The sequence below is a fragment of the Peromyscus maniculatus genome, chromosome X (assembly GCF_049852395.1).
Source record: "Peromyscus maniculatus bairdii isolate BWxNUB_F1_BW_parent chromosome X, HU_Pman_BW_mat_3.1, whole genome shotgun sequence".
Taxonomy (NCBI): Eukaryota; Metazoa; Chordata; class Mammalia; order Rodentia; family Cricetidae; genus Peromyscus; species Peromyscus maniculatus.
The window spans coordinates 131,256,522-131,282,803 of NC_134875.1; the positions used below are offsets into that span (position 1 = coordinate 131,256,522).

Here is a 26,282-nt window from a genome sequence, read left to right on the forward strand (position 1 = left end):
TGGAGAGTCCAGTTTAGCTGGGAGTTCTCAGGGTTTGGGCTGTGTGATGCCTTTTCCTCCCTTTACAGGGGCTTGTGAAAATCAGCAGAGTTTCTTATTATTTCCAATTAACAGCCACCTCATTGTTGACATAGTTATATGACCCTCCCAAATATAGCTACCTGTTTAGTTTCAACACATCGGCTGGATGGTATAATACAAACAGGCCAGTAACTAGAAGAAAACTGCCTTTGCAAGCTTGTGTTCGATGCAGAATAAATCCTCATCACGCATCCCTGGTTTTATTCAGTTTAATTACACTAGAAATCCTGTCCCCCACGAGAAAGCCTGAACCCCTGCAGTCGAGGTGCGACTTTTCCTGGGGATCCTCGCCATTGGAGAGAGGTTGCTGGTGGAAGGGAGGCGGGTTTTAAATGTCACTTCCAAATGAAAACGCTTTCCTTGGGCTTTTTTCTCTTTTTGATGCAGTTTTCGAAAGGAGCATTTTTTCGCGATAAGAAGTGACCGATCAAAATCGCTGAGGGGAGGTTGTAAGCAGCCGCTTTGCCCCAGCTTAGCCTTATCTTATCTTTCACACTTGCATGGCGGAAAAAAATTGGCTTATCTTTATCCCCACCCCCTTCTCGCCTTAATTGCTAAAAAACACTGGTGTGTTAAACGGGCAGGAAGGAGGTCTCTGGATTGCCAGTAGAACAGGAAGATTCAAAAAATGCGGGGTCCTGGGGGAAAGACGGCGACAGAGTTTATTCTTTCCCTTAGGCCTTTCATGTACAGTGCAGAGGGTCCAGTCCCAGCTGGAAGGCACCATGACCAGATTTCTTTTTTAAAAGAATGAAACAAAAACGCGTGTGGCTTTGGCTCGGGCACCTTCCCAAGGCCTCTTTTTCTCAGTACCCTGTTTACCAAGCTCTCCCCTTCATCTCCCCGCCCCAACTGTCACTGGGTCTCTCCCTGAAACCTCCACCTTCATCCTCTCTCCTCTACACATCTCCTCCGTTGGGGGGGGGGGGGTAGCGGGCGGGATGTAAGGCTGGGACTTGCAGCCTGCTGGAAATCATTAAAATATATGCGGGTGTCTGCAAACACACACTTTTAAATCATGGCGTTTCCCCTCCACGCTGGTATATTTAAACTCCAGAGCTTGCTGGATCTCCTCCCTCTCAGTCGTTTGTCTGTGTCACCGACAGGCCGCTAATGGCCAGGCTTCCAGGCGCTGTGCATTATGCATTAGCCTCCCCCTACTGCTGCCCCACGCGGAAGGTTCTGTCAGGCCTCTCGCAATGCAAACCACTCCGCATCCCTGCTCCCCTCCATCGAGGCATGGGGGCTGTGGGGTCGCTAACAGACTGGTGTGGGGAGGCAGGTATGCTGGGTGCAAGGACAACTATCTACCCCCTTTCTCTTGAGCTCCCACGAATCCCCGCCCCCACACAGGGTAAAATATGCACTAGCGAGCCTAGCTAAACAAGACCCTCGGCCTGGAGGTAGTATGGGGTTGATCTGTAGGAGTATCCGGCTTTGAAGGAGGGGCCAGGCCTTCCCCGAAGCCACCCCCCCCCCCACCATCTGGTCAACACCCAGTCAGTCGGCCTTTGGCAACAGCAGTGTGGACGTTGAGATCCCAGAGTTCAGCGCCTGACCTAAATGTAGCCTAGACCAGGAATTTCCTGATGTTGTTTCTGTGAACCACGTTGGTTCTGTTCTTTGGGCCTTCCACCTCCAAACAGCCTAGAACTCTCCAAAGGCAATTATTCTGTCCAACTTCAAATCCAGCAGTTTCCTGCCCAGGAAGGCAGCTCTCTTTAAATATTTCACAATTAGTCAAATCCTTAGGGTCAAGGATAGGCTTCCAATCGTTACTTCATCTAAGTTTTGAAAGGGAGACAAGAGGGTGAGCTAGATTGGTCTCCCCCCACTCCCCCTCAGCCTGTGGGTTTTGTTGTTGTTGTTGTTTTAAGTGCCCCTGGGTAAGCCTGGAGTTCATTTACAAAGTGACTGGAAGACTGGAACACTGTAACTGTGGGTGTGGATGCTTTGAGAAGACAGTTAACATTAACAGGATACTTCCCTCACATTACATTAACTAAAATGTATCATCTTTACCATTCAAGTGCGGAGTATTCCGGTAACTCCAATATCTAATGCCAGAGAACACCCCGAAGGAGGCGTACAGAACTAGGATTTCTAGTCGACACATACTTGTCATAAATGAACCCCAACCATACACACAGTTGGGAACCCAGAGTACCCCTAATTGCAGGTAGGACCTCATGACTGGATGCAAGGCCTTACTCCAGGCCTAGGGGTAGCCCGACTGCTGGAAGCCTGGCAGGTCGTGTAGTCAGCAGAATCCAAAATGGGCAGGCAGGTTTCAAGTTTGCTCCCAGACGCTCCAGTTTGCTTTTCCAGTTACAGAGCCTGCTTAGAATCTGCAGCAGGAGAAGGCCTGGGAGCCTAAAGTCCAGCCATATGTTGTAATCACAAGACCTTTTCTTGGGGGTGGGGGGAGGATATGAGGCCAGTGGGGGAGGGGCAGCCTCGGCAGCTCCACCTCGGAGTACTTCTCATTTCCTTGCTGATTTATTTTTCAGCTGGCTACGGGGCCTCCCCTCCCGTGCGCTCACTTGCTGGTCCACTCCATCTATTCCTCTGCTTTTGTTGAAATCCTCCCCTTTCGGAGGGCAGGGGATATTGGCGGCCTGACACCGGGTCAGTTCCAAAGGGACGTGGAAGAGGGCAGTTGAGAGAACAGAGGAAGAGCCAGATCTTGAGCATCCGTGGTAGACCCGGGGCGCCTCGGGATCTGGTAGCGACCCCCTGAGTAAGGACACGAGATGGGACTGCCTTTCGACAGCTTTCTCTTCACAGGCAACAATTCCCACTAACCAGGCCAATAGGTGTGACTTAGGGGACCTGGGGAAGATCTCACATTTTAATTCTCAGTGAATCAGAAACAACACACACACACACACACACACACACTCTGCGCGTGCGCCTCTTAGGACTTCCTTAATAAGGTATTTTTTAAACCCTATGGAATTGGGAAACACATCCTAGGAGATGGAAGAGAGAGCCTTTAATCCCACCAGCCCATTGGAGAACACCATAGAGTCCAGTAGAGACCGTAGAGACTCCCTTAAAGGAGGGGGGGGGGGCTACTGCCACAAATTACGCCAAAGGCAAATTTACTGGCCTGTTTGTCTCCAGCATCAAATTTCCCAAGCATTCAGCCCTCTCTAAGGCCCCTTCACCCTCACCCCCCCCCCATTCACTTTAGTTCTAGGACTTAAAGTTAGACAAACAGACCCCTTTGTCGGCCGTCTCTGGAGGCCCTAGGATTCAGAGAGGCCTCGGGGCCCGTGCTCGGCTCCTGGGTTTCCCAAAAGTTCTGGACAGTTAAAGTGACTCGGACTCTGGGAAAAGCCTGTTCCTGGGAGAGTTGGGAGGTGAGAAGAGGGGGAGAGAAGGTGGCTGGCTGGGCATGGAGCCAGGGCTTCTGCGGTGCAGGCCGGGCGAGCCTGGCACTGCTCTTCTGCTCACCCAGGCCAGCCCTCCTGCCCGGCCCACAGTGGCGCAGCGGCCTTTCTGCCTGGAACCGCGCTCAGAGTTTCCCCCACAAATACTCAACTCCAGCTTTCCCGGTTATTTTAGACTTGTTTTGAATAAAAGGAGTCGCTTCATAAAGAAATGTTGCCACAACACACAACCAGCGGCCTTTTCCCCCAGCTGTGTCTGTAACTCGCATGCGTTCAGTCTAATAACTTTTAATGTCTAGCCTTAAAACGTCTTTATAAAAAATAGCTTTACAGCATAATAGTCCAGGTGTCTTTCTGCTTGTTACAGGAGATTAAAAAAACGTGTAGATTAGCTTTCAGAGACACCCATCCCCCAGAAAGACCAGGAAGAAAAAGGGCATGCATTCCATTCTGCAGGCGCGGGTCCTGGACGCATTAGCAGCCCAGCATGGCTAGGCACAGCTCACTGGCCGGCCTGCCCTGCCGTCTTTTGCATCAGTTGTTACAAGCAGCTCTGGAGCATGAAGATTTAATTCTGCTCCAAGTTTCGGGTTTCAAACGGTAGAGATGTTTCACTTCTGCTTTGAGAAGGGCTGTTTTTATAACTATGTGCTGAGAACTAAAACAGAATGAATAAAATTGCACCTAATATCAGTCCCACAGTCAGTAGTGGGCCTCATTTTTAAAAGGGAAAATATCTTCTAGCTAGAGATGATTTTGGCCTTGACCTTGACTTAGTAATCAACTTGAGATGCTTTTGATTATTTTTTTGGCATGTGGACGCTCCAGGATATTTAAAAACTTTCCGTGTGGGTTTACTAGCCACTTCCATTTCGGACTTTGGTTCTCATCAGGCCTGCACCATCCTGTCCCTAGGCAGAGGAGATACTCCACCCCCTTCCCAGAATCAAAAGACCCCATAGAACCACCGAATAGGGTCACCTTTGGCCTCGGTGTCAGAGCTCCCAGCCTGGGTGCCCTGACTTCCCTTCCCGCCAGCTTCACGGAGCGGAGCTGGGTTCGCCCTTGAGGCTCTGCGCTCCGGGGAGGCCGGAACCTCGCTTCTCGGCTTCCCCCTTTCGCTTGCCTGCCCTTCCCCCTCCTGGCGCCCAGAGCTGCTCCGGGTGCGCTGTAGAGGCTCAATACGTGTCAATTGAATTGAACTGCTGCGGGCGCAGGGCTGTACGCCGCCGCCGAGCCCGGATCTGCACGACGTTACCGAGTGGAAATTTATGTGCTGAACGGTGAAGCCAAAAGTTGTTCCCGGCCAAGTAAAATAAAACGCGGGAGATCCTCTCACGAGGCCGAGGTGAGAGATGAGGGCAGACCCTCCAGCCATCCGAGGTCCGGGCCGGGAAATGCTAAAGAACTGGGAGGGACTCAGCCGCATCCCAGATCCCTTTACGGCCCTCCCACCCCCTGGTGCCCCCAGGAGCAGCCTTCCCCGCCCCCCGGACAATTCCCACACAATCGATACGTCCGGGGTGTGTGTGTCTGTGTGTATATAAGGGCGCGCGGAGTTAGGACGCGGAACGGCCACTGTTGCCGGTGGTGGTGTTTACGTGGAGCTCCTCGGGGAAGAAGGGGCGAGGTAAGGTGGTTGGACGCCCGCGAGCACTCAGGCTCTGCTGGGCTGGGTCTCGGAGGGGACGCGAGGCCCCGAGAGCGCAGCACTGGTGGCGAGAGGCGGCGGTGGCGCCTGCCTCTGGGGTTTGACAGCTTTGGCTGAGAGGAGTGCGAGGCGCTTTATGGTAATTGCGGTCCTCCACTGGCCTTCTGGGTAGCAAGGGGAGTCTAGGCGCGCAGCAGGGAAAGCCGCCCCCGCAGCCCCCCATTCTTGGGGCCGGGGATCCATCCGTTGGCCGACCTAGCCTTGGCCGCCTCCCCAGTCGGTCTCCACTTCCCTAGGACGTGAGCCCTGGCTGGGCGTGAAGAGCCAACTCGGCCCGAGCTGGGACGGAGAGGACGGTGGAGTCGGGGGGGGGGGGGTCGACGACACGACTCCGCCACCCAGGTGGTTCGGGGTTCGGATGTGCTGAGCCCCCGATGCACCCGGGTGGGAATCGGTGAGGGCCGGGGAAAGTCGGGGGAACCTTTTCCCGGGGAATCACCCCCTCCCGAAACCCCACCGAGGAGGCGCCGCAGCGGAGGGTGAGCGGAGACTGGGGAGCTCAAACTTGCGAGAGCTGGAGGCGGCGGCGGGCGGGCGGCTGTCGCCCGAGCGCTGCGCCGGAGGGGGGAGGGGAGGCGGCTGTTGGGAGGGAGGAGGGCGGGCGGAGGGAGGGGGAGGAGGAAGAGGAGGGAACCTGGGAGGGGGGACGCGTTGGGATCGCGGCGTGCGGCGGCAGACGGAGCCCGGGCTCCCAGCGGCAAGGTGAGGCAGAGCCGCGCTCCGGGCTGAACGGCGACCGAGCTCTTCGGCCGAGGGGGAGACGCGCCGGAACCCAGACCGCGACCGAGAGCGGGAGCGAGGCGGGCGGGCGGCGGCGGCGGAGGGGGAGCACGCGAGCCGCCGGGCCGAGAGCCCGAGCCGCGCTGTCGCCGCGCGGGGACGACTTGGCCAACACACTCGCTCACACACACTCACACACACACCCAGCCCGAGCGGGCGCTCGCGGCGAACCGTCAACATGGCGCTGGGGCTCTTGCCCGAGCGCGGGCGGCAGCGGCGGCGCGGGAGCTGCTGAGGCTGCCGGAGCCCCGGTCCAGCTGCGGGAGGAGAGGATCGCGCGGGGCCGTCGCCACCTGCCCGGAGGCTTGCAGCCCGCCCCGCCCCGCCCCACCCCCACGCGGCCCAGAGCCCACCCCTCCGCCGGGCCGACCCCGGGGGCAGTCGGCTGGCTGCAGAGGGAGACGGAGGCGAGCGAGCGAGCGAGCGAGAGCGGCGCCGGGAGCGGGCTGCGGGCAGCCGGGGAAGGCAAACTTTGCTGCTTGCTGCGCTTCCCCGGCCCGGCTCCTTCTCCGTTCCTTAACGTAGCCGTCCTCCCCCGACCCCGCACGCGTCCACCCACCCAGCAAGCCGCCCCCAGATCCTCCTCGCCGCCTGGACTCCGCTCCGGGGAAAACTTCAAAGCTCCGGATCGCAGGCTCCCTGCCTACTTCCCGACTGGGGATTTCAGGTCAGTGCCCAGAACACCTTTCCCCGGGGAGGCCGCGGGCGGGCTGGCGCACCGGGGACTGCAGCCGACCCCGTCCCTCGGGACTCCCACCCTCGGAGGGTTTCTCCTCCGACTCCGGTAGACCCCCGTCGGGAGGTTTAGCTACCTTGCTCGCTTTCGTTTTTACATCAGAACTGTAAGTTATTAAAAATGCAGCCAACCTAAGCGGCCCCCGCGTGGGCACCAGGCGGGGGAGGGACTCGACGGGGGACCAGCCGTCTCCCGAGGGGGCTCGGAGGACGGGGAGTTCAGCGAGTGGAAGTTTGCAGCCTCCGTGTGTCTGCGCGGGAGCGCGGTCGTCGCCGAGCGTCGGGAGTCAGGCGCGGGGTGGGGGTTGGCGGGGGGAGTGCTGGGCTGGAAGCTGGGAAGCTCGGCTCGGCGGCGTTACCTCGCTAGCAGGAAGGGGAGGCGGCGGGTTCCCGTCTGCTTTCTTTTTCGACTCGGAAAAGAACTGTAAAAACCCCCAGCCGCCGCCGCCGCCGCCGCCGCCGCCGCTTCGTCTGGCCTCTCCAGGGGCCGGTGGTGCCTCCGAGTGGAACGACGGCTTGTGCGTGCGCTAGTGTGTGCGGCGGGCGCCTCGGACCGAGCCGAGCTCTACCTGCCGTCGTCGCGCAACTCCGGAGGGGAGTCCCCGGTTTTTTTTTTTTTTTTTTTTTTTCCCTTGGCTTGCCCCAAGGCGTGAATCACGTGGATTTAGGAGGAAAAAAAAAAAAAACTACTAGGAATCCATGGAGAGCCGGAGATTCGGACTGGGCCAGTCCGCGGGCCTGCCAGGTCAGCTGCTTTGTTTTGTAAATGTTCTTTTAAGATTCTAAATTCGACCCCCTCCCATCATCTCCCTTTGGGAGACGTCCTTGGGGTAGGTTCTAAGTTCTGAGCCCTCCGGAGCCGGTTTGGACTGCTTGTGTGGGAGCAGGCACGGGGCGGGGGAGCGAGCAGAGCCCCCAGCCCTCTGATGGGCAGTGGGGAGCCCGGTGGGAGCCCTGATGGGCGTGTGAAAGTCTGCGGCCGGAGGAAGTTGGTCCCACTCGGAGGGCGGGCGACGCGGAGGCTCGGGGCGAAGAGGAACTTGCGCACCGGGCGCGATCCTCGGCCGAGGCGGGGAGGGCGAGGCGGCACGGGGCCAGCGCTTGGAGCAGGCGGGAGGCTGCGCTGCAGAGCCACCACCACCAACCCGGGGGCTCAGGGCGGTGGCGAAGAGCGCCCGCTGTTTACGAAGAGAGCCTAGGAGCGCCCTGTTCTGGGGCGGCTAGTGGCACGTGTAGTCCCGGCGGACTTCTGGCTGCCCGGTTGCTCCCGGGAACACGTACCCATGTCCCGACGACGACCGAGCTTGTCCGCTTTTAAGCCGAGGCCGAGCGAGGCTTAATTTGCTGCTAATGAATCTTTTCCAGAAGTCCGCGACCTCCAGCTAGACGTTGTGAGTGCCCGCGCGCGAAGGCGCGCGCCGCCGGCGTCTGGAGGGTGGGGGTTGGGGGAATGGGAAAGCGAAGAAGGAACTGGAGGAGGGTTATGTTTATTTAAAAACAAACCTCAAAAAGAAACCAGCGCTCTTCAAATAGGTATTCGTACTGCCTGGTTGCGTCTAGACTAGACAGTCCGGGGTTTAACTGTGTAACCCCCTCCTCGCGCACCCTTATTGAGAGAAGGCTAGGAGAGGAGTACTGCTATTTGGTTCTAAGGTTAGTCCCCTGGGCGAAAAAAAATATTCTTAAAAATGGACCGGGAGTTTAAGAAAAAAAAAACAAAAAACAAAAAAACGAGGAAATAGCCCACCCCAGAAGGTGGTGGGTGGTGAGTAGACAGACTTGGGTATTTCTAGCCATCTGACACTTCCTGTGGCATTGGAAATGGACACCACCGGGAGAGATCGACCTGTACAAGGTGCTGGATTCGGTTTTACCAACAGAATTGCTTGTGTGGAAGGTATTTGAATTGTCGACCTCGGAGACGTTTGTATGTGGACACTTGGGAAATACTCGCTTCTCGGCCCTTCCCGCTCCATCCCGGACTTGTTACCTAGTCTGGGTTGCAGTGTTGGCTCTGGTGTTTATTTTGGGTTGGATTGTGTCGCGTAGAACTACGCGGAGGGGTGATGATTGATATGCCGTCCAGGTTTAATCTGAGGCTGGCCTTCAGTGCTAGAGTGTACGCTACGTACAGGAATTGCCTGCGGTTAGGGGATCACGCGGGGCTCGGTCACCAGGCGTTGGGCGGGTAGGTCTGGACTGGGGCTCGATCAGCGCTGTCCTTTGAGGCGCTGTCACCAGTAGGTGACTGAGAGTTAATTAGGAAGTGTTCTCTGGATCAATGGGCCGCACAGCTCATTAGCGATTCTCTCCAGCCCTTTGCAGGGCCGGCCTGGCCTCCGCCTCCCACACAGCCCGGGCCCCCGCGGTCCGGGCTGCGGAGAGTGCCGCTGGGAAGTGGGGAGGGGTGGTCAGCGAGGGACAGCTGGCGGGCCAATATAACTTCGCAGGGCGGCGCGTTGCGTGCGGCGCCGCGAGGTCCACACAGCCCGCTCTTTCTTCCTGCTCGCGGTCGCCTCCACTGTGTCTTTAACTCGCTTTAGCTGGCTTTGCTGCCTGGCTGCTCCTCCCCGCCTCCCTCGCCTATCTCTTGTTCTTTAAGCACGACGCCTGTGCTCCCCGCCCAGTTTGGGATTAGACAAGATAAAAATAGGACTGCCCAGCGCGCAGAGCTGTGACTGTGCCCGGGTAGCCGGGCTGGTGCGAACGCAGTGGGTAGGGTCTGGGGAAGACTAGCAGGGCGCTCGGGGCGGCCTGATTCTTATTGGACCCTCACCCGCTAGCCCGCAGGCGCCGTCACGCTCGCTGGACTCCGTCCGCTGTGAACCGTGCGGGCCAGGGGGACCTGAACGGGGTCTCCGCGCTCTCGCGGGTGTTGTTGGTGTGCGGGTGATAGATCGGTCTAGACAGGCATGCAGACTCCCTCCCGGCTGAAGGACGGGGGAGGGGGCCGGCCGTGGAGATGGCAGCAGACTCCCGAGAGCGGCGAGCGAGCAAGCTAAAGCTAGCCTGCGGGGGCCCAGCAAGCCGGGTAGAAGGCAGGTTGCGGGGGTTTCTCTTAACCCTTTAAGTGCGGTAAAGAGTTTGATGGGGGAAGAGTGACGAGTCTAGTAGAAGTGACTGGAAGTCGGGTGGTCCGCAGGGGTGTGGGCCTTGAGGTCTAGACCTACTACTGTTTTCTCTTCTGTGTGTGCATCCGCGATTCTTTCACAAATCGGATGCAGCGGCTAGACAGTAACTAGCTTAACCCGGGACTCCTCGGGGGAGCTGTGAACACAAAATGGGCACCCTCGCTTAAGGATCTGAGTTGAGAGCAGGCTATGAAAACCTGGTTCCTAGAGGAACTGGCGTGTGTAGGGGAGACCCGAAGTGAGAGAAGGTAGTTGGGCAAAGGCTCTGACCCAGCCAGGCTGCTGCCTATTAAAGGCCCTGAGCCTGAAATGCCAGGCCAGTAAGGACAGTATGTATGCATTGGAGGGAGAACACAGCATTCCGTGAGCTGTCCATATATAAACACGTAACCATGAACTTGTGAACAGTTATAATCAGACATGTACAGGGAGACGACCTAAATAGGAGATGGTCTGGACACTTTAACAAATCCATCATTTGTGTATCAAAGGTCTAAAACTTAATACGACTCAGCATACATTAATTTAGTTCTTTCCAGGGCTGGATATTGATGGGTGTGTCCCCCTATGGATAATTAACTTATTCCCTCCCGTCTTTTCCTCTTAAAGATTTGTGGTCTAAGGCCCCTCTATTTACATTTAAACTGCAAAGCCATGCTGGTCTGGCCCGGAAATGAACTGCTTTACAGGGATAGCCAAAGAAGCCAAGTAGTAGGGAGGAATGCTCAGATTAAGATGTACCCCAGAATGATGTGTGCTGGGACAGACCTAGACACTTTGCTTCCTATGTCCTAATGGAACAAGAGATAAAGAACTGACCTAGAGGAATATAAACATGGCTGTGCAAATGCAGAAATGTATAGTGGTACTCTAAAAGAAAAACTATAGACGTTGTGAAGCTGGAAATTGGGGCAGAATTTCCGTGTTGCAAAGACAAAAAAATCAATTTAAAGATGTGAAGACGGTCACTTGGAAAAAAGCACAAAAGGCACGCGTATGCATGCATACCTGTGCTTAGATACAGGGGCCCAGTTACTAAGAGCAGCCCTTTGCCTTGAGGAAGACTTCTCGCCTAGTGAGATTGATTGAAAGTAAAAACGGGGGCAACTCCATTGACACATTCTCAGGGCAATAATGTGTTTGGGCAGGAGAAAATGGTAAAGCAGCTCCCGAATTGGTGATGGCCCTTGTTTAGGATGACTTCTAGTTCTTGCCCTTACTGACCAGGTAGCAGGATTTCTAAAGAGGATGAGAGTTCTTGACCTTGGGTGGCTGGAAAGTGAAGGAAAAAGCAGTAGCTCTCTACTTTGTGGTGGGGAGAAAGATGTGAGACTGTGGTAAAGTCTTGTTGGCGAAGGTGGTGTTGGGCTTGAACTGAGAAAGAATCCAAAGAAGCGTGCCCTCTGGGAGAAATAAAGGAGCGAGTGGTATGCTTTCATTATATTTTTCCTCCCCGCTGGAGGAGACCATGCCTGGGACGACCTGTGCTGGGTACATTAGCAGGCGCCTCAGTGACCCCAGAAGGGCATGTAAACTCCTGCTAGGGCTTAGTTTGCTCGGGGCACCGATTTGCCTCCCTCCCTCTTTGTTTAAGCGCAGTCAGGAATTCCAGTTTTTATTGGGAAGATCACACTTGGGTGGAGACCAGGCCAGGCGGGGCAGGGCTGGGCTGTGCAGGCCGGCAGCCTTCAGAAAGGCCCGAGTGCTGCCCCAACCTTACCACAGTTCGCAAGAGCAACCAGCAGCCCTTACTTAACAATGCCTCCCTAGTTTCCTGGAGGAGCCTTCATCCAGACACCTAGCCAGGCAGGCTGGGGAATCTCATGGGCCATCCTCAAGGCTGCATCCCACCGCTTTTCTGAAAGGAGCTAGGAAGGCCCTTTGTTTAGGGGTGTCCTGAAAGTCACTGAAGAGTGTAAATGCAGTGTTTTTTGCCGAGGAGTCTCTTGGAACAGTCTGGATCCGGTCTAGTGGGGGCCTCTCGCAGATTTAGGAAGACTTTGGCTGGCCACCGTCGGAGGAATTTGGTCAGTGTTGATGGCCAATGGGATTCCATCTTTTTGCGGAGATGGCCTCCCTGCTGAGAGGCTTAGGTGGTGGAGCTGAGAAACCCAGGAGAGCTGTAGTGTAAGACCTCTGTCCACCCCATTTATCTTGAGCACTTGTCCCAAGGTGTGCACTGGCCACTTCCCCAACTGCTCCCCAAATTCAGAAGGGACATCTGACATTTTGCGGGGTAGTATTTAATGGTGCTCTTATGGGGGTTGGTTCTGAAGGTTCCCATTCTGGGCTCAAGCTCAGTTCTGTGTTTTCTCAATCTAGATTCTTGTGGTGTGTCCCCACTTATTTTTTCCGGAGCCTGAGTATTGCTAGCCAGCACCCACAGGCTGGGTTCCCCACGATTAGACAAATGGAGAAGTCCACTCCGAGAAGATCCTGACAGCATAAAATATAATTTGTGATCTAAAAGACAGTTTCCAGTATAATCTCATTATGCACCGCAGACTCCCGTGTTATTTTGTGGAAGGCGGACAATGATCAATTTACATTGACCCGGGGCTGGGTGAGCTTTTAGATGGTAATTGCCATATTGATTTGCATGCAAAAAGGAGACCTGCTAAAATTAAAGACCGGAAGCTAAATTAAACTAAATTTATTGTCTAGGTGCAAACCAGGGGAACTGTTGGGGGAGGGAGGTGAGTCAGGGTAGGTTGCCGGGGCAGAGCAGGTAAGAGGCTCTCGGAGCTTGGGGGCCAGTTTACAGCTGTCCCGGATATCTTTGCCTTGTGATTTCAGAATGTGGAAAGGGAGTCGCGTTTAGGGGAAAAGTTATAAAAAGGTACAATTGCAGTGAAGGCTCCAGGTCTTTTAATGCTAACGGTAACTATAAGGCAGGGGGAAGGTTTATAGGGTTATAGGGGGTCTTCCTGCACCATTTCCGGCACTCCCACCTCCCATTTCTATTGTTCTGGCTCTGTCGGGCCTTTGCTGTGGTGCCAGGGACACCAAAATCTGGAGAGAGTGAGAGAGAGAGAGAGAGAGAGAGAGAGAGAGAGAGAGAGAGAGAGAGAGAGAGAGAAGTGGGGGAAAGGCAGCCCTTTCCCCTTCCCGCCTTGCACCTTCCTTCCCCTCCCCCTCTGGAGCGGTAGACCGTGTGGGTGTGAATGTGTTAGGGGCTCAGCACGCCCTCCGCCGCCCTCCACCTACACAAGGCCCGTGGGTCCGCACCCCGTGGGTCCGCAGCGATAGGACTGTGGACAGTTGTCTCACGAAGGAAACCATGGTTGCAAGCTCTGCTGGATGGCAATTGCTCGGGAAGCCGCGGACTCCAGGTGGCCGATGATGGGGGGTGAGGAATTCGAGTGGATTGTATTGGAGCAGGAGAAGGGGAGAAGGTGTCTGCGGGCCTGCCTGGTGCCAGGAACAGGGGGTCGCCCCTAGAAGTTCCGGCATGCTAGGCCAGTTCCGAGCCGGGGTAGGCGGGAGCTGGAAACTCGGCCGGCTAGCCAAGGCTGGAAAGTTTTTAAAAGAGAAAGAAAGCCACTTGCGGAGGGCTGGCTGAGAGCCAGGTCAGCTGGGCCGCCTGGCCACTGGGCTGGTGAACAGAGGGAGTGTGCAGTCCTCCTCCACCTAGCCCCTCTCCCTGTCCCTCTCCCTGCCAGGGTTTCAGAGGCTCTCCTGGGGCACAGCTGCAGAAACGAGCCGGCGACGTGAGCAGGTGTCCAGTGCCCCAACAAGTAGTCCTCACTGAAGCAAAGGCGAACATTAAGTTCCAAAAGCAACTGAAAGCCTGGAGTAGGTCTAACCATCAGGAGGAAGTAGGGAGAGGATGTGGGGCACTAAGGTTTGGAGACCGTATTCTGGGAGGAAAGGTTGGGAAAAGGCAAGTCTTCCAGCTTGTCCCGGTCAGTGGTTGCCTTTTGATAGGAACATTGGGATGTCCAATAGCGCCTGATAGCTTGCAAGCCACTCAGCTGGTATTTTCGCTCCCACTTCATTACGGTTCCTAGGGTGTTTTCTTGGAGCCTTCTGGGAGGTAGATAGACATGGGCGCACCTCCGAAGGCCTTTTGCTCCATCTAGATAATCTATTGCATCATGTGGCAAGTCGTGGGTGGAAATCTCAGCCATAGGACCAGTAGTCGGCATTTTCCCTGAGAACAGAGAGGCCAGGCCACCTACTCAGGCTTGCTGGAGGCTGGCACCCCGAGGGAATGTGGTACCCTGTCGGGAGCCTTGGCCCTCACACTGGGGCATCTCAGTGTGAGAGATTGGTAGTACGGAGGGGGCGATTGTGAAAGCCTTTTCAGTGGCCTTAGAGATTGCTGTAATGTTTTGGGGAAATGGCTCTGGGCTCATACTGGATGAATTACATAAGGCTCGTGCGCTGGCTCTTTACCTTGTGTTTGATACGCAAGACCTAAAACTTACCAACTTATCTGAGGTGAAGGCAGTATGGGAAAATGGGAGCTTCAGATGACACAGTTAGACCAATAATTGGCTCCTCTCCGCAACTCCAGGACTGAGTTTGACCATGGCCCGCCCATTTTTGCTAGCTGTGTGACCTTGGGGGCAAGTTATTTATGGCCTCTGCGCCTCGGTACATTTCTTCATTTGTATGACTGGGAATAATTATCTACCTTTAGGATCAAAGACAATGCTTGGCACATAGTAGGCCCAGAGGGTTAATAATTGCCCCGAATGACTGCCCGTGTTTCTGTAAGTTGCTCCTCAGTTCTCTATTGCCCTCAAGACCTGCTAGGCCAGGGTCCCAGGGCCATTCCTCTGGGTCAGCCTACGTGGGCTCCTCTTTCCTTTGTTAGAGCGCCTTGCCTTATGCCTTTAAGGGATTCCATATGCAACGACTTGGGTTTTTTTCTCTCTAAGTGGGATCATTATATGGTTAGGAATTGATTCCAGAACTGGTATCTAGGTGCCGTTTGGCAAGTTTTCCAGTCATTATTTCAGGGGAGGGGACTGGAGCTGCTGGAGGAGAAGGCCTCGTTGGAAGAGGTGGAGGGATGGCCTGCTGCAGAGGCCAGAGGTGCTGTGGTTTTGATAGGGATTAAGTCCGGATGTTAGGAAGGCTCGATGTGGTTTTCAATAAAGTCAGCCAGAGATTGCTTCTTTTATATCGATATGTATTTAAAAAAAATTACTAGCACGAGAAGAAAACCAGACCTGTATGGATCCAGGGCGGTAGTAAGCTACTGTGATCAGGTTTCCTCTTCGACTCCCACAGGGGAAGTCAGCTTTTGATTGAAGCTACACTTGGTTCTTGACTCTCAGGGGATGCCTGCTCTGAAACAGGAGCCCTCCCTCCCCCTCCCCTTCTTTCCCTAAAAGCCTTTGTGCTGAAAGAGCTTCAGTAGGCACGAATCCCTGGTCCCTCCACAGAAGGAACGAGCACGAACGCCTTCCAGCCTTTGCTGACATTGTTTTGTGAGCGGTGGCTTGTACCAGGCCAGCAGTTTTACCCTCGTTTTAGCTCACTATTTTAGAGGTAGTGGATGGACAGGATGCTCCTAACTGCGGAGGTGATGGCCACAGTGTGGAGCCCAGCTGCCTGGAATCTGAAGGCTCCATAACCTTTGCCCTGGGGGCCCTTCAGGAGGGGGCAGAGGTGAGGATCTTGAGGACCTAGGATTGTTTTCTGGGATGTTTGTTTTCTCAAGCCCAAGAGGCTGAGGGTGGACACAGGCAAGAGTATGTTCCAGCTTTGAGTCTGATTGAAAAACTTGCTTTAATTGGAGAAACTCCTAGGCATTTCACAGTTCTGTACAAATGCAAACTTGAAATAGCTCAGGACCTACGTCATTTAGGAAAGGATAAATGAAGTACAAAAATGTTCAAACTATGTAAATCCTTGGAGTTGTCTGCCCTCCCATAAACACATGACAAGTGCCAAGGCATTTCCAGTCAAAACACCCATGGACCCAGCAGCCTCCATCCTTTGTATTTATTATTTTATTAACAGCATTTTACACAGCATTTAACAAGCCCAGACTGCCCGCTTTCCACAGTGACTGGGGTGGAAAATGAGTGGGGGTGGGGAAAAGTGGTCTACAAACCCACTAGCTGGAGAGATCTCTCCAGATGGAGAGGCAGTTTATTTCTACTGTCCAAAAAAAAGAGCCAAAAGTAGTACTGAGGAGAAAGAGCTCCCTCCCATCCTAGGAGCCCGGGTAAGCTTCTCTAGTGTGTCGGCTCCCAGCTTCCACTTGGAAGGTAAAACAGGGTCTACTACGGCTACTCTGCCCCTTGGTTATTGGTGCTCTTCAAAGAACAAGTATTTGTCTGTCGTTATTCCATATCCTGGTGGAAAGTTTCTAACGAAAAGTAATGCCTTTCTTAAGTCATAAAATGAGCCTTGTATGATTATTTAATTAAAATCTATTTAAGGACCGATTAGGCGTGTAATTTGCGCTAATAATGACGATTATGGAAATGTTCAACTTAACCAAAAATCATAAAGGAGACATTTTGATCAGTGGGGCGACCAGTAAGTATTCGATGCGTTGGGCAATTTCTGAAAGACCAGAGGCAGATCTCTGTGGGCCTGCTCAGAGCGCAGACATGCCCAGCCTCTGTGACAACTTGGAGAGAGAGCTGCAGGCCTCCCTATTACAGACCCAGCCTGGCCACTTGGCCCAGTGGCCTAGGAGTGTGAGCTCTCTCTTCCCATGCCGCTTCCCCAGACTCGACCAGAGGCTCAAACTCTGGGAGAGGGCTGATAAACCACAGCGAAATCTCTGCGAAATGGCGGTGCTCTCGGGCCTTAACAAACTGCACCGAGAAAACGCATGCTTCCTTAGCTGGCCTTGGCTAGAGCCCGGAGGGCTGGGGTGGGGTGGGGGGGAGAGCCAGGGTCCCTTGTTCCGGAGAAACCTGCCAGCTGCTGGGCTTGGTGCGAAGGCGAAGGCAGACACAATGCTGCTGTTGTTGGTTTGATCTCTAACTGTGGATTGTTAGTCTGGCTTTAACTATGTGGTAAGGGGGAATGTGAAGGCTGTTTACAGCGAGTGCAAATAATGTGACAGCTGTTGGCGCGCGCGCCAGCAGCACTGCGCCTCCTCAGCACTCACACAAAGCGCGCACTATGCAGGCCCCGCGGAGGAGCCGCAGAGGTGGCCACCACTTTGTGGCTGGCGCTCTCGGATGAGAGAAAGCTGGGCCACATCCCGTCACCAGTCAGTCCCCAGCGCACACCTTAAGGACTTCCCAAGGGTGGGGTGAGGGTGTGGAACGGTTTATATGTTGTGGCTTAGGGAACTTGTTAGGCAGAGGTGTCAGGAGAAGGCCCAGGGGGCCTGGTGTGTCTGTGTCTGGAGGGGTTGGCCAAGATCCCTGGACCTGGGTCCTCAGCTGCTTGTGACAAGAGTTTGCAAGGTTTGGGAAAACAAGCAGCAGCCCCAAGTAAGCTTGGTGGAAAGAATGCATTATTAACTGAAGGCTTTCTGGGGATTCCAGAGGCTCTGAAGGCTGCTCCTCCTCTGCAGTGGCCCTATTCAGACCAGTTAGAGACAGGCGGCTGCTGTGTTCTGGGCGCCTGCCGGGCCCTGGTCCTCAGGCTGGCAGTGTGTGGGTTCAGGATCCAGAGGGGTTGCAGCATTTCAGGGGAAGGGGTGCAGCTCCATCCACTCGGACGCACACCTCTCCGAACACATCTCCTAACCTTCCCATGTCAGAACACATCGGCCTTCAGCTCCAGCCACAAAGGGCACCAGGGTGGAAAGCAGAACAGTTGGTGATGGTCAGCGCTCCCTGCTTGCGGAGGGACGGACGGAGATGGTCAAGAACTTGGGTCTGCCTCTTAGGTGGCCGGGAGCAAGCTGAGAGTTAAGCGGCGGCAGGCACTCCTGCCCCCCAGGAACTCCAGGCTTGAAAGAAGCTTTCTAAGCCCTGGCTGGCCACGGGAGATAGAGAATCTTTTCAGGCTGACTTAATTCTATAGTCTCCCCTTCTGGGTGACTTTGGCCCTTGGGTGGACACTGCAGGGTGGCTGAGTCTAGATACTCCCCACCCCCTCCCCCAGGTAAAGTAAACATGCCGAGTTTTAATGTGGACTTCTCCATATCCCCCTTGGGGAGCTGGGAGATGCTTCTGGAGTGATACATGAACTTCGGTGCCAGTTCTATAAATTGGTCTCTTTTTATGACGTGTGCCATTTTCTGTAGGAATGTTGCTTGCAAAACGAGTTTCGCCTTGGAGGAAAGGCGGAAAGATAAACAAGGCTGCCACGCCAAAACACTGGCAGTCTTTCCCTCCTTCCAGCTCTCTTAAAGCAGCCGGGCTCTATTTCCAGGATTAGACTCATGCTTGCAAGGAGGGACTCGCTTGGCTTTTTTTCCCCCCAAGCAAATGCAAATTAGAGAAAAATAATTTTCTTTCAACGATATGCAATGTATTAGTCACTTGTTATCGAGCTCCAAGGCAGGCCTCATTTGCGTGTCTGCCAGCTCGCTCACATCTGCTCAGCGCTGTTGGGGCATTTTAACCTTGGCGGTGTCGTGTCTAGTCCCATGGATCAAGGAGGAGTAATTAAGCTCTGAACAGCCACAAAAATTCGTGGATCCCCATCTCTATGGCTTTGTTTTGTGGGGTACTTTGAGTTCCAAGCCTGAGCAGCAGACATGGAATTCCTATTGTCCCTTGTAAAGACAGTGAATGTCCCTCTCTTGGCTCCCCCCCCCCCCAGCCTCCCCAGGATTTTCAGGCTCTGCACAATCAGCAAGAAGCCTGCATGCAAATTTCAGGACCCTTGCATTTTCCACATCTGAATTCCTTAAGAAGTTCCCTTGTGCTTACTAGGGGAAGCCTTCGTGTAACTTGTTACTTTTTGTAGTGGGGAGTGACATCAAATGTGTTTCGTTTATACAGAGCTTTAGTGGAGACGTGTATGCTACTATGGCCTTGATATGGGGCATTTATTTAGGATTCCTCTCCAGGTTGTATGGATTCCTTCGTGGGGACTGAACTCTGTTGGGGTTGGAGCTTCCTAGGTTTTGCATGGGGGATCCACCTCCTTTTTAAGGAACTCTCATTCCTGACTTTCCCCCACCTGCACTTTGGGTGGGCATGTAGTTCACTGACTAGTTGGTGTGGCACAGCCTGAAGGAAAGAAAGGACAAAAAACCAGTTAGTCTCTGGCCAGCCCTGTGGAAGGGAGAGGGGAAGTCATCTCTGTCCTTAATTTGGAAGCAGCGCTAAATCTGATTCCAGGAGCTGGGGCTCTGTCTAGTGTAGACAATGTATGACCATCAGCCCATTTGGGATAGACTCTCGGGGTCAGCCCTCTACAGGACCCCACACCTGTCCCATTTTACTGTAGGCTATACTTGGCTCCCGTCTTCCTAAGGGCGGGGGGGGGGGGGGTCCAGAGGAGCAGCCCTCTAGTTTGAAGGTAGGAAGGGTTTATAGTCCTGACTCTGTGGTGGGCTTGAGCATTTCCCTTGAGGGCTCCAAGTCTGCCTGAACCCACTCAAAAGTTAGCTTCTGTCTGAAATTTCGTGGTGAGGCCCAAAGGAGTGATGGAGGTTCCGGCAGAGGGACCCTGGAAGTCCCGTGAGAACACAGGGTCTTTGCGGGAGGGTGGCTGCCCAGGGGAGAATGGTAGAGTTTCTGGAAGGCCCGAGGGGACCCCTGGCCAGTCCTGCTGGACCTTGGCCGGAACTGTGAGGAGGGGCAGAGGGATTAGTGCGCTCCAGCAGTACTGGGAAAGACGGTCCCTTTGTTGCGGACCCGTAGAGGCGTGGAGGGGGGCCCCCTCCTCCTCGCTTCCTGGGCTGCCACCGAGGGCCACGTTTATTCCCCCCCCTGGTGGCTCTGCTGTGACCCAGAGCTTCAAGAAGGAGCTGGGGAGATCAGGTCTGCGCAAGCAGGCCTTGTCCCTCTCCCCCTTCTGCTCCCTGACTTAGCCTGTTACTGATGGAAAACTGGGGCTTGTGGGTGGTGACGTCCACAGAACAGAGCCCGTGCTTGTGCCTTGAAGTCTGCACCTGGGCAGCCTGGACCACGCTTCCAATGCTAACATAGCTCAGGACCGGGGAGCAATTTGAGGGTCCCCTACTCATCAGCTATATGGCACCTGGGAAAGCAGCCCAGGAGGACCCGCCCTGCATTGCACATCCGGGAAAGCATTTTCTTTTCATTTCCCACCCCCACATAGGCCCTCCCCCCAACATTCTAAAATAGAAACTTCTTCCCCCTCCCTTCCTTGACACCCAGAGTGTGGTGCTGCTGTGACTCAGTCTGGGTTTGGAGCAACCCCAGCAAGGGCTGGCGCTAGCTTTAGGCTTGGGTGAAATCCACACCAGTCATTGTCGTCCCCTCCCCGCAGCCTGGCCCCTCTGGCTCTCCTTCCTCAGCACGGCACCGGCGGCGGCGGCGATAAAGACCGTGTAGCCATTCTGGGACTTAATGTGAACAGTGTGTCTAGTGGAGTCAGACGCTGTTGGGGTTAACCATGGCCAGCTCCAGTTATTGCCCGTCAAAACTCAAGTCCATAGTGCAGCTGAAGCCTCTGGAAAACACGGTGCCAAATATTTACAGAGGGGACCAAGGTTGGAGAGATTCGGCCACCTGCCCAGGGACACAGGGTGGGTGAGGGGGAGAGCGGGAGCTGTGATGACCATAAGGGAACCAGCCACGGGAGGAGAGGCTTCTTTTCTCAAGAGGACCCTCCCTAGCACACTGAGCTGACACCAGGCTACTGATGTCCGACCTGCCCGCGGGATGGAGAAAAGCCTTCCAAGAAGGGACTCGGGCAGCATCTGAGTGGAAAGGTCTCATCATGTCTTCCTAGCCCCTGGTCGGGAGCCATGCTTTCCTGTTGTGGGGGCAGGGGGCAGGGGGCAGGGTGGCAGTGGTCTGTCCGTACTGGGCTAACAGTGGAGGGGACAGGAGGTTAAGAGCCCTAACTACCCTTCCCTCAGTCCGCTCCCTGTTGTCTGCAGGGGAAATCTTAGATGGATGCCCTCGAAGAAGAAGAAACCGGTAAATTGGGCGGGCTGGTATGTGACGTTAATCCCGGCAAAGACAGATAAATCTTGAGTCCCATGCTAGCCAGAACAGTAAGACCTTGTCTTTGAAAAAAGGAAAGTGTGTCCTTTTCCTGGATCTACAGTGTTGGCACCTCTTGTCTCTTAGTAAAGGAAAGCAACGCTCCTTCTCCAGGATGCCAAGGTTGGAGGGACAGCATCTAATCTTGGTCCCTGTGACCCTCTTCTCCCAGTCAGGTCCTTCTCCCCTGTGTTCAGGCCAAGCTTGGGTACTCTATCTAGCCACAACCTTTGGCTCTAGAGCAAATGATTGCTCAAAGGCTGTCCAGACGACTCCGGTTAAACCCAGTACCGGGAGCTGCGACCACACACCATGTGTGGCTGTGACATGGTGGGTCCCCAAGACCCATATGTTCAGCAGGCAGATACTGCAGTTAGTAATCAACCTGTTCCGTAAGAATCAGACAGCCTTCCCTGCCTGGCTCTCTGAGCCATCCTTTCTTGGCATTTCCTTTCTCGCCCTTGCTTTTCTCTCCACAACTGGCGATAGGGTTAAAACCCAGAGCCAAGGTAAAGCTAGCAACTTGCCCTCGGAACAGGCCGGTGCTTGTAAAGTGTTATTTCATGAGTGACTTCACACATCTTGGCACTTGGAGAGGCGTAGCCTGTATGTGGAAGAAGGGGCAAATGTGAACCTCTTCCTTATATATAGCAGCCAAGCGCCTTGAGGTCTTCTGTATTCTCTCTACCACATCCCACAGCCAAGGGTCAGCAAAGTCAGTTCTGAAGTACTTTGCCTCAGCAGTAGAAAGCAAAGCCCCAGCCATTTTACTAGCACTTTCTAGAAAGTGAATGGGATGAGTTGAGTGTTGCTCTTTTCTGCCTCTTGCTCTCTTTTTGGCTTTTCACCCACGAGTTTGAGTGATGGTAATCCCTGCTCCTCAATGGTTTAGTGGAAGCAGGATGCTTCTGCTGATTATGTTCCTGCGGGGGCCTTGAGCTGCCCTTGTCTGCCACCCTCGAGAAGGGCCTCCTGCCAGACAGGATCCCAGCCACTGGCCCTTTCTCCGCTGCTCCTCTTTGGCCAGGCACCTCAAGAGTTAAAAGTCCTTAGCTTGTTGCAATGAAATTATGGCTGGAGTGGCGCCGCTGTTTGTTCAACAGACCTCCACTCTTGAACAGTTCACAAAAAGTTCACGGAGCAGCTAAGGCTTGTAAGTGTGTGTACACGAGTGTGCACAAGCACCCGTGCACATGTGTGCATAGTCCACAGTGTGGCTCCCCTTCGTTCAGCCCCCTCCCTGGCAGCCACATACACAGGAGGCTGAGATGCACTCCAGGCCTTAGCTCTCGGTCTGACCCCGTGTGTGCCGGACGCGTCAGCCTGATGGCTAATGCTATTTATGTGTGACATTAATATTGAAAATCTTGAAGGACGAGCTCCAGAGAGGGGCAGAAGCCTCCGTTTTCTCGTCTAGCCCAGGTGCCTCACAGTACAGGTGGCCTTTTCTGGAAAAGCGAGGGGACCGGAGATGCTTCTGTGGGGAAGGCGGCAGGCAGTCCCTAGGTTGATTCTGTTCCTCCTTGAGGTTCCCTGAGGTACTTTTCCCAAGGCGGACAGACCACTCAGGGAGGTATGTGGGAGGCAGCTGGGGTTCAAGGGAAGGCCGACTGAGGAACTGGAGCGTGGAGTTTGGACTTTTCTCAGGCAGGCTCTTTTTCCTGGGAATTGGTTGTGGAGTTCCCGTTTCCAGTGGAATGTCTGCACTCGATCGATCGATCAGTGCTCCACGAAGGCATGGTGTGGTCTCCGTTGCAGACTGCTGTCCAGGACACCGGCACCAAGCAGTGGCGCTCTACTTGATGAGGCCACCCACAACGTCTTCCTTTTGTTGTGAGAATAGGCAGCAGATCCTCAGGAAAGAGACACTCGTGGAACAGGTCTTGGGTCTTTCCAGCACTGGTGGGGTGGCGTTCCCTGTATATTTGGAGGACAGAAAACGGTGGACAGCCCCCCGCCCGCCCCCCCCCACAGCCTTCTGCAACACCCTAGTCACTTCCTCTATGCACCATGGCTAAGCCATTTGGAGTTCGTTCCCCTGTCTGGAGAAAGAGACCCTTCCTAGGAAAACAGCGTCGACAAAGTCCATTCCCATGATGCCTCCACTGATTCTGGCCTCTTCAGGGCCCTTCCTCCTCTTCCAGCTTCATTGTTGAGCTCTAACTGTGCGTGCTGTGTTGGTGCGTGTTGTTCTATGGTTGGGGGCCAGTGGGGGTTGCTGCTGGACAAAAGACCTAGTTAGGACAAAGAAAGGAGCGTAGCTGAGCTTGGGAGCGGGTCCTCCCCAGCCTCCCCTGCCCCCACCCCAGTCCCCGGCAGAAGAGTCCCTGGACAGGGTGCCTCCACCCAACCGACCTGGCAGTCTGCTTCTCCGAGTGCTAAAGTGTAAAAGCAAGCATTTGCATATTTTCTCCTGCTAACAAAGGAAATGTGTCGACTTAAGGGAACATTTGGGCTTTCGGAAACTGTGTGGGTGGGTGTGTGAGGGAGGAGAGAGAAAAGTTCCCCTGATGATCTATCTGCACACCAATTATTTCACACTCAGGTTTGGGTCCCGTGGAAAAATGCCGTGGTCTGTCCTGGACAAGGGAAACTGAGATGTGTTTGTGAGCAGGGAATTGCCGAGGGCCATCGGTCCCAGGCATTAAAGGCTCCCCTACTTATTAACCCAGCATTTAACAGCAGGATATGGGCTGAAGCGCAGTCAAAAGAAACGGCTCAACCTCCAAAGAGCAATTAAAATCCTGCACGAGGATAAATCACGCGCCGTGATAATCCTGTTAATAAAATGCAGCTTGTCCTGACCCTTCACTCATGCAGCAAACTAGAATGTGCTGTGGGTGGGGGCGGTGGGCTGAGAAGGTAAGTGGGGGAAGTGGTCTGGGCTCCTTTGCAGCCCCTACGCGCCCCCCACCCCCGCACGCACGCACAGCCTCCCCCGCACGGCACAGCCTCCCCCTCCCATGATGTGGAAAATGGGTGGCTTGCCTGTTCCTGTGTGCCAGCTACTCGGAGCCCATCAGCATCAGCCCTGGCTGCAAAGACTTATGCGCTAATGATTTCTTGTCCCCAGCGAGCAGGCGTCATTGAATTACTCAGCTGCCTCCCCCTGCAGCTCCCAGGCAAAACCACCCCTGTTAGGTGCTTAATCTAATCCAGGGCTTCAGTGGAGAGGTTCACCAGCCCACTGGACTCTCTCTTTCACCCTCGATCTTTGGGTCGTACACAGGACAGCTTGGAAATTCAGTCTTAACAATGCGTCCTAATGTGAGTCCCAAACCTGCCACCACCACCTCACCGTTACTCCTTCTACCACGCCGAGAGGAGGGATCATTTTGCCAGTGATCTAACGCCCTGTGTATCCCCAGTCCCTCCTCAAATATGGCTTCTTTGTGTGGCAAAAGTGTGGGCAGGTAGAGAGCTGTCTGTGGCTTGGATGGGCTTTTCCTGTTAGCTTGAGCCTGTTCCCCCCAATCACTGGGTCAGATGTATTGTTGGCTCCTGGTCATTTGTAGACAATCCTCAGGCACAAGCTGCCTCCTGCATGAATCGCCTTGAGAGAGGCCTTCTCTGCTTCGCCAGTGCCTCTCCTTTAGCTAACCTCTTGGGGACCCCCCTATCTTTTTTTAAACAGACTAGACGCTTGAAGCCAAGCTGCCATCCGAGAGGACGACATGCTTTCAGCAACTCCCCTGTATGGGAACGTTCACAGCTGGATGAACAGCGAAAGGGTCCGCATGTGTGGAACAAGTGAAGACAGGTGAATGGTCTCCAGGGCCAGGCCTGGTGAGGGAAAAGTGCTCTCCTCCCCCACACTCCTGAGCAGAACCCATGCCCAAGCCCCCTCACCTTCTCACAGCCAGAGAGGGCCCCAAAAGGTCTGGGCAAGAGAGATCTCCTAGCTGGTGGCCCTTGATTTACAGTTTTAACAGGCAGTCTGGCTCAGCGAAGCATTGCCGCCCTTTAAAAGATTAGCCCCTGAAGCGGCCTTTCAGTGCACTTTCGTCCTTAATTTATTATTTCATATTTATGAAGGAGAATTAATCCCCGTCTATATGCTGCTTTAACTCTAAATGTCAGGAGTGTGGGCCCAGGTGGATCGGCATTCGATGTGCTTTTAAAACAAATAGTTTGCTTAGTAATAAATGAGGAGATGGCTACCCTTTCCTTGGGTCCAGCCCAAGGTTTCAGGTTGCCCTCTGCTGCCATTCCATGTGGCTTTTGGCCCGGATCTGATCACTGGACAGCTCAGTTGGGCTTTCTAATCAGTCATTTCGGACCGGGGTAGAGACGACCGAACAGTAGATGATTGAAGCCGCTTTGCTGTAATGGTGAAGCTTGTCCTCTGCTGCTTGTCAGCGATGTTATCCTGGGGATTTGGAAGTTGGCATAGAACACTTCCTTTATCAATGCTCTCTGATAACAAGTCCCGGGACAGCCAACAGCAGCCTGGCACAGATGTGTAGCTTCCTCTTCTGCCTGGAGTAGCTGACATTTCTCTGATACTATTGTGTATCCACACACATCTCCACATTGTTTTGATAAAGGCCGCAAATATAACTTCACTGTCACCATGGAAACTAGTCTCGTGGATGTGGTCCCTAACTTTGTTTGGGGGAAGTTTTGAAAACCTGCCCTCAGGGCTAATTACTGCAGATGTGGTAGGTGGCGAAGGGGCTAGTCTGTAGACTTGTAGCCCACTTGGTCCGTGGCCATTTTACTTCATGTCTGCCGCCCTCCAAGACAGCTCGTAAGGGTTAGCTAGGACAGCACTTGGCCTCTTAGAAAAGGTCACGTGAGAGAAGTGTGCTTAATCTCTGGCTTGCCCACCTCTGGGACATATGTGTTATTCATGTCCCCACACATGAAAGGCCTGCCTTTGCTTTGTTCTGCCAGGGTAATATTGAATCACCATTTGGGAGCGGACTCTCACTCTAGGTCATGGCGGGGAGGGCTAGGAGAGTTCACAAAAATAAATGAGACTAGTGGAAACTGGTCTGGTCTGGGGAGACAGATGAAAGATAGATTCAGCAAGAAATGTTTTCATGAAATTGGTGTATCCTTTTAAATAGGAAAATTCCTGTGAATGATGGTGACGCTTCAAAAGCCAGGCTGGAACTGAGGGAGGAGAATCCCTTGAATCACACCGTGGTAAGGGATGAATGGCCCCTTTTGATAGGATGGCTGAATATCAGTGATCTGTAATCAACTATGCATTAGCTTGTATGCAATTAGGTTGTGTGCGTGCGTGCGTGCGTGCGTGCGTGCGTGCGAGCATTCAGTGTAAGGGGGAGAGTGTCAGGACCTGACTATGTATTGCTTTTACCATGCTCTGCCCCACAGGGTGTGTGGCTTCCATAAACTGTGCGCCCCATTAGTGATCCAAGCT

General features: G+C 54.1%; 1 protein-coding gene across 10 annotated transcripts in view; it reads left to right on the plus strand.

Annotated features, from left to right (window-relative positions):
* The window catches only part of Bcor (BCL6 corepressor), a 122,106-nt gene that overhangs the window by 71,822 nt on the left and 24,002 nt on the right, over nt 1-26,282 (plus strand). For 4 of the 10 annotated variants that reach the window (XM_006976897.4, XM_015995802.3, XM_015995801.3 and 1 more), the window contains exons 1-3: nt 6,098-6,634; nt 24,528-24,653; nt 25,966-26,044. In XM_006976897.4, the coding sequence (XP_006976959.1) occupies nt 24,568-24,653; nt 25,966-26,044 (165 nt within the window). In that variant the 5' untranslated portion in view covers nt 6,098-6,634; nt 24,528-24,567. Of the gene's footprint in view, nt 1-6,097; nt 6,635-7,343; nt 7,448-7,497; nt 8,094-24,527; nt 24,680-25,965; nt 26,045-26,282 lie in introns of those variants that run through there. The other 6 variants (XM_015995799.3, XM_015995798.3, XM_042269670.2 and 3 more) reach the window with 5 other exon arrangements.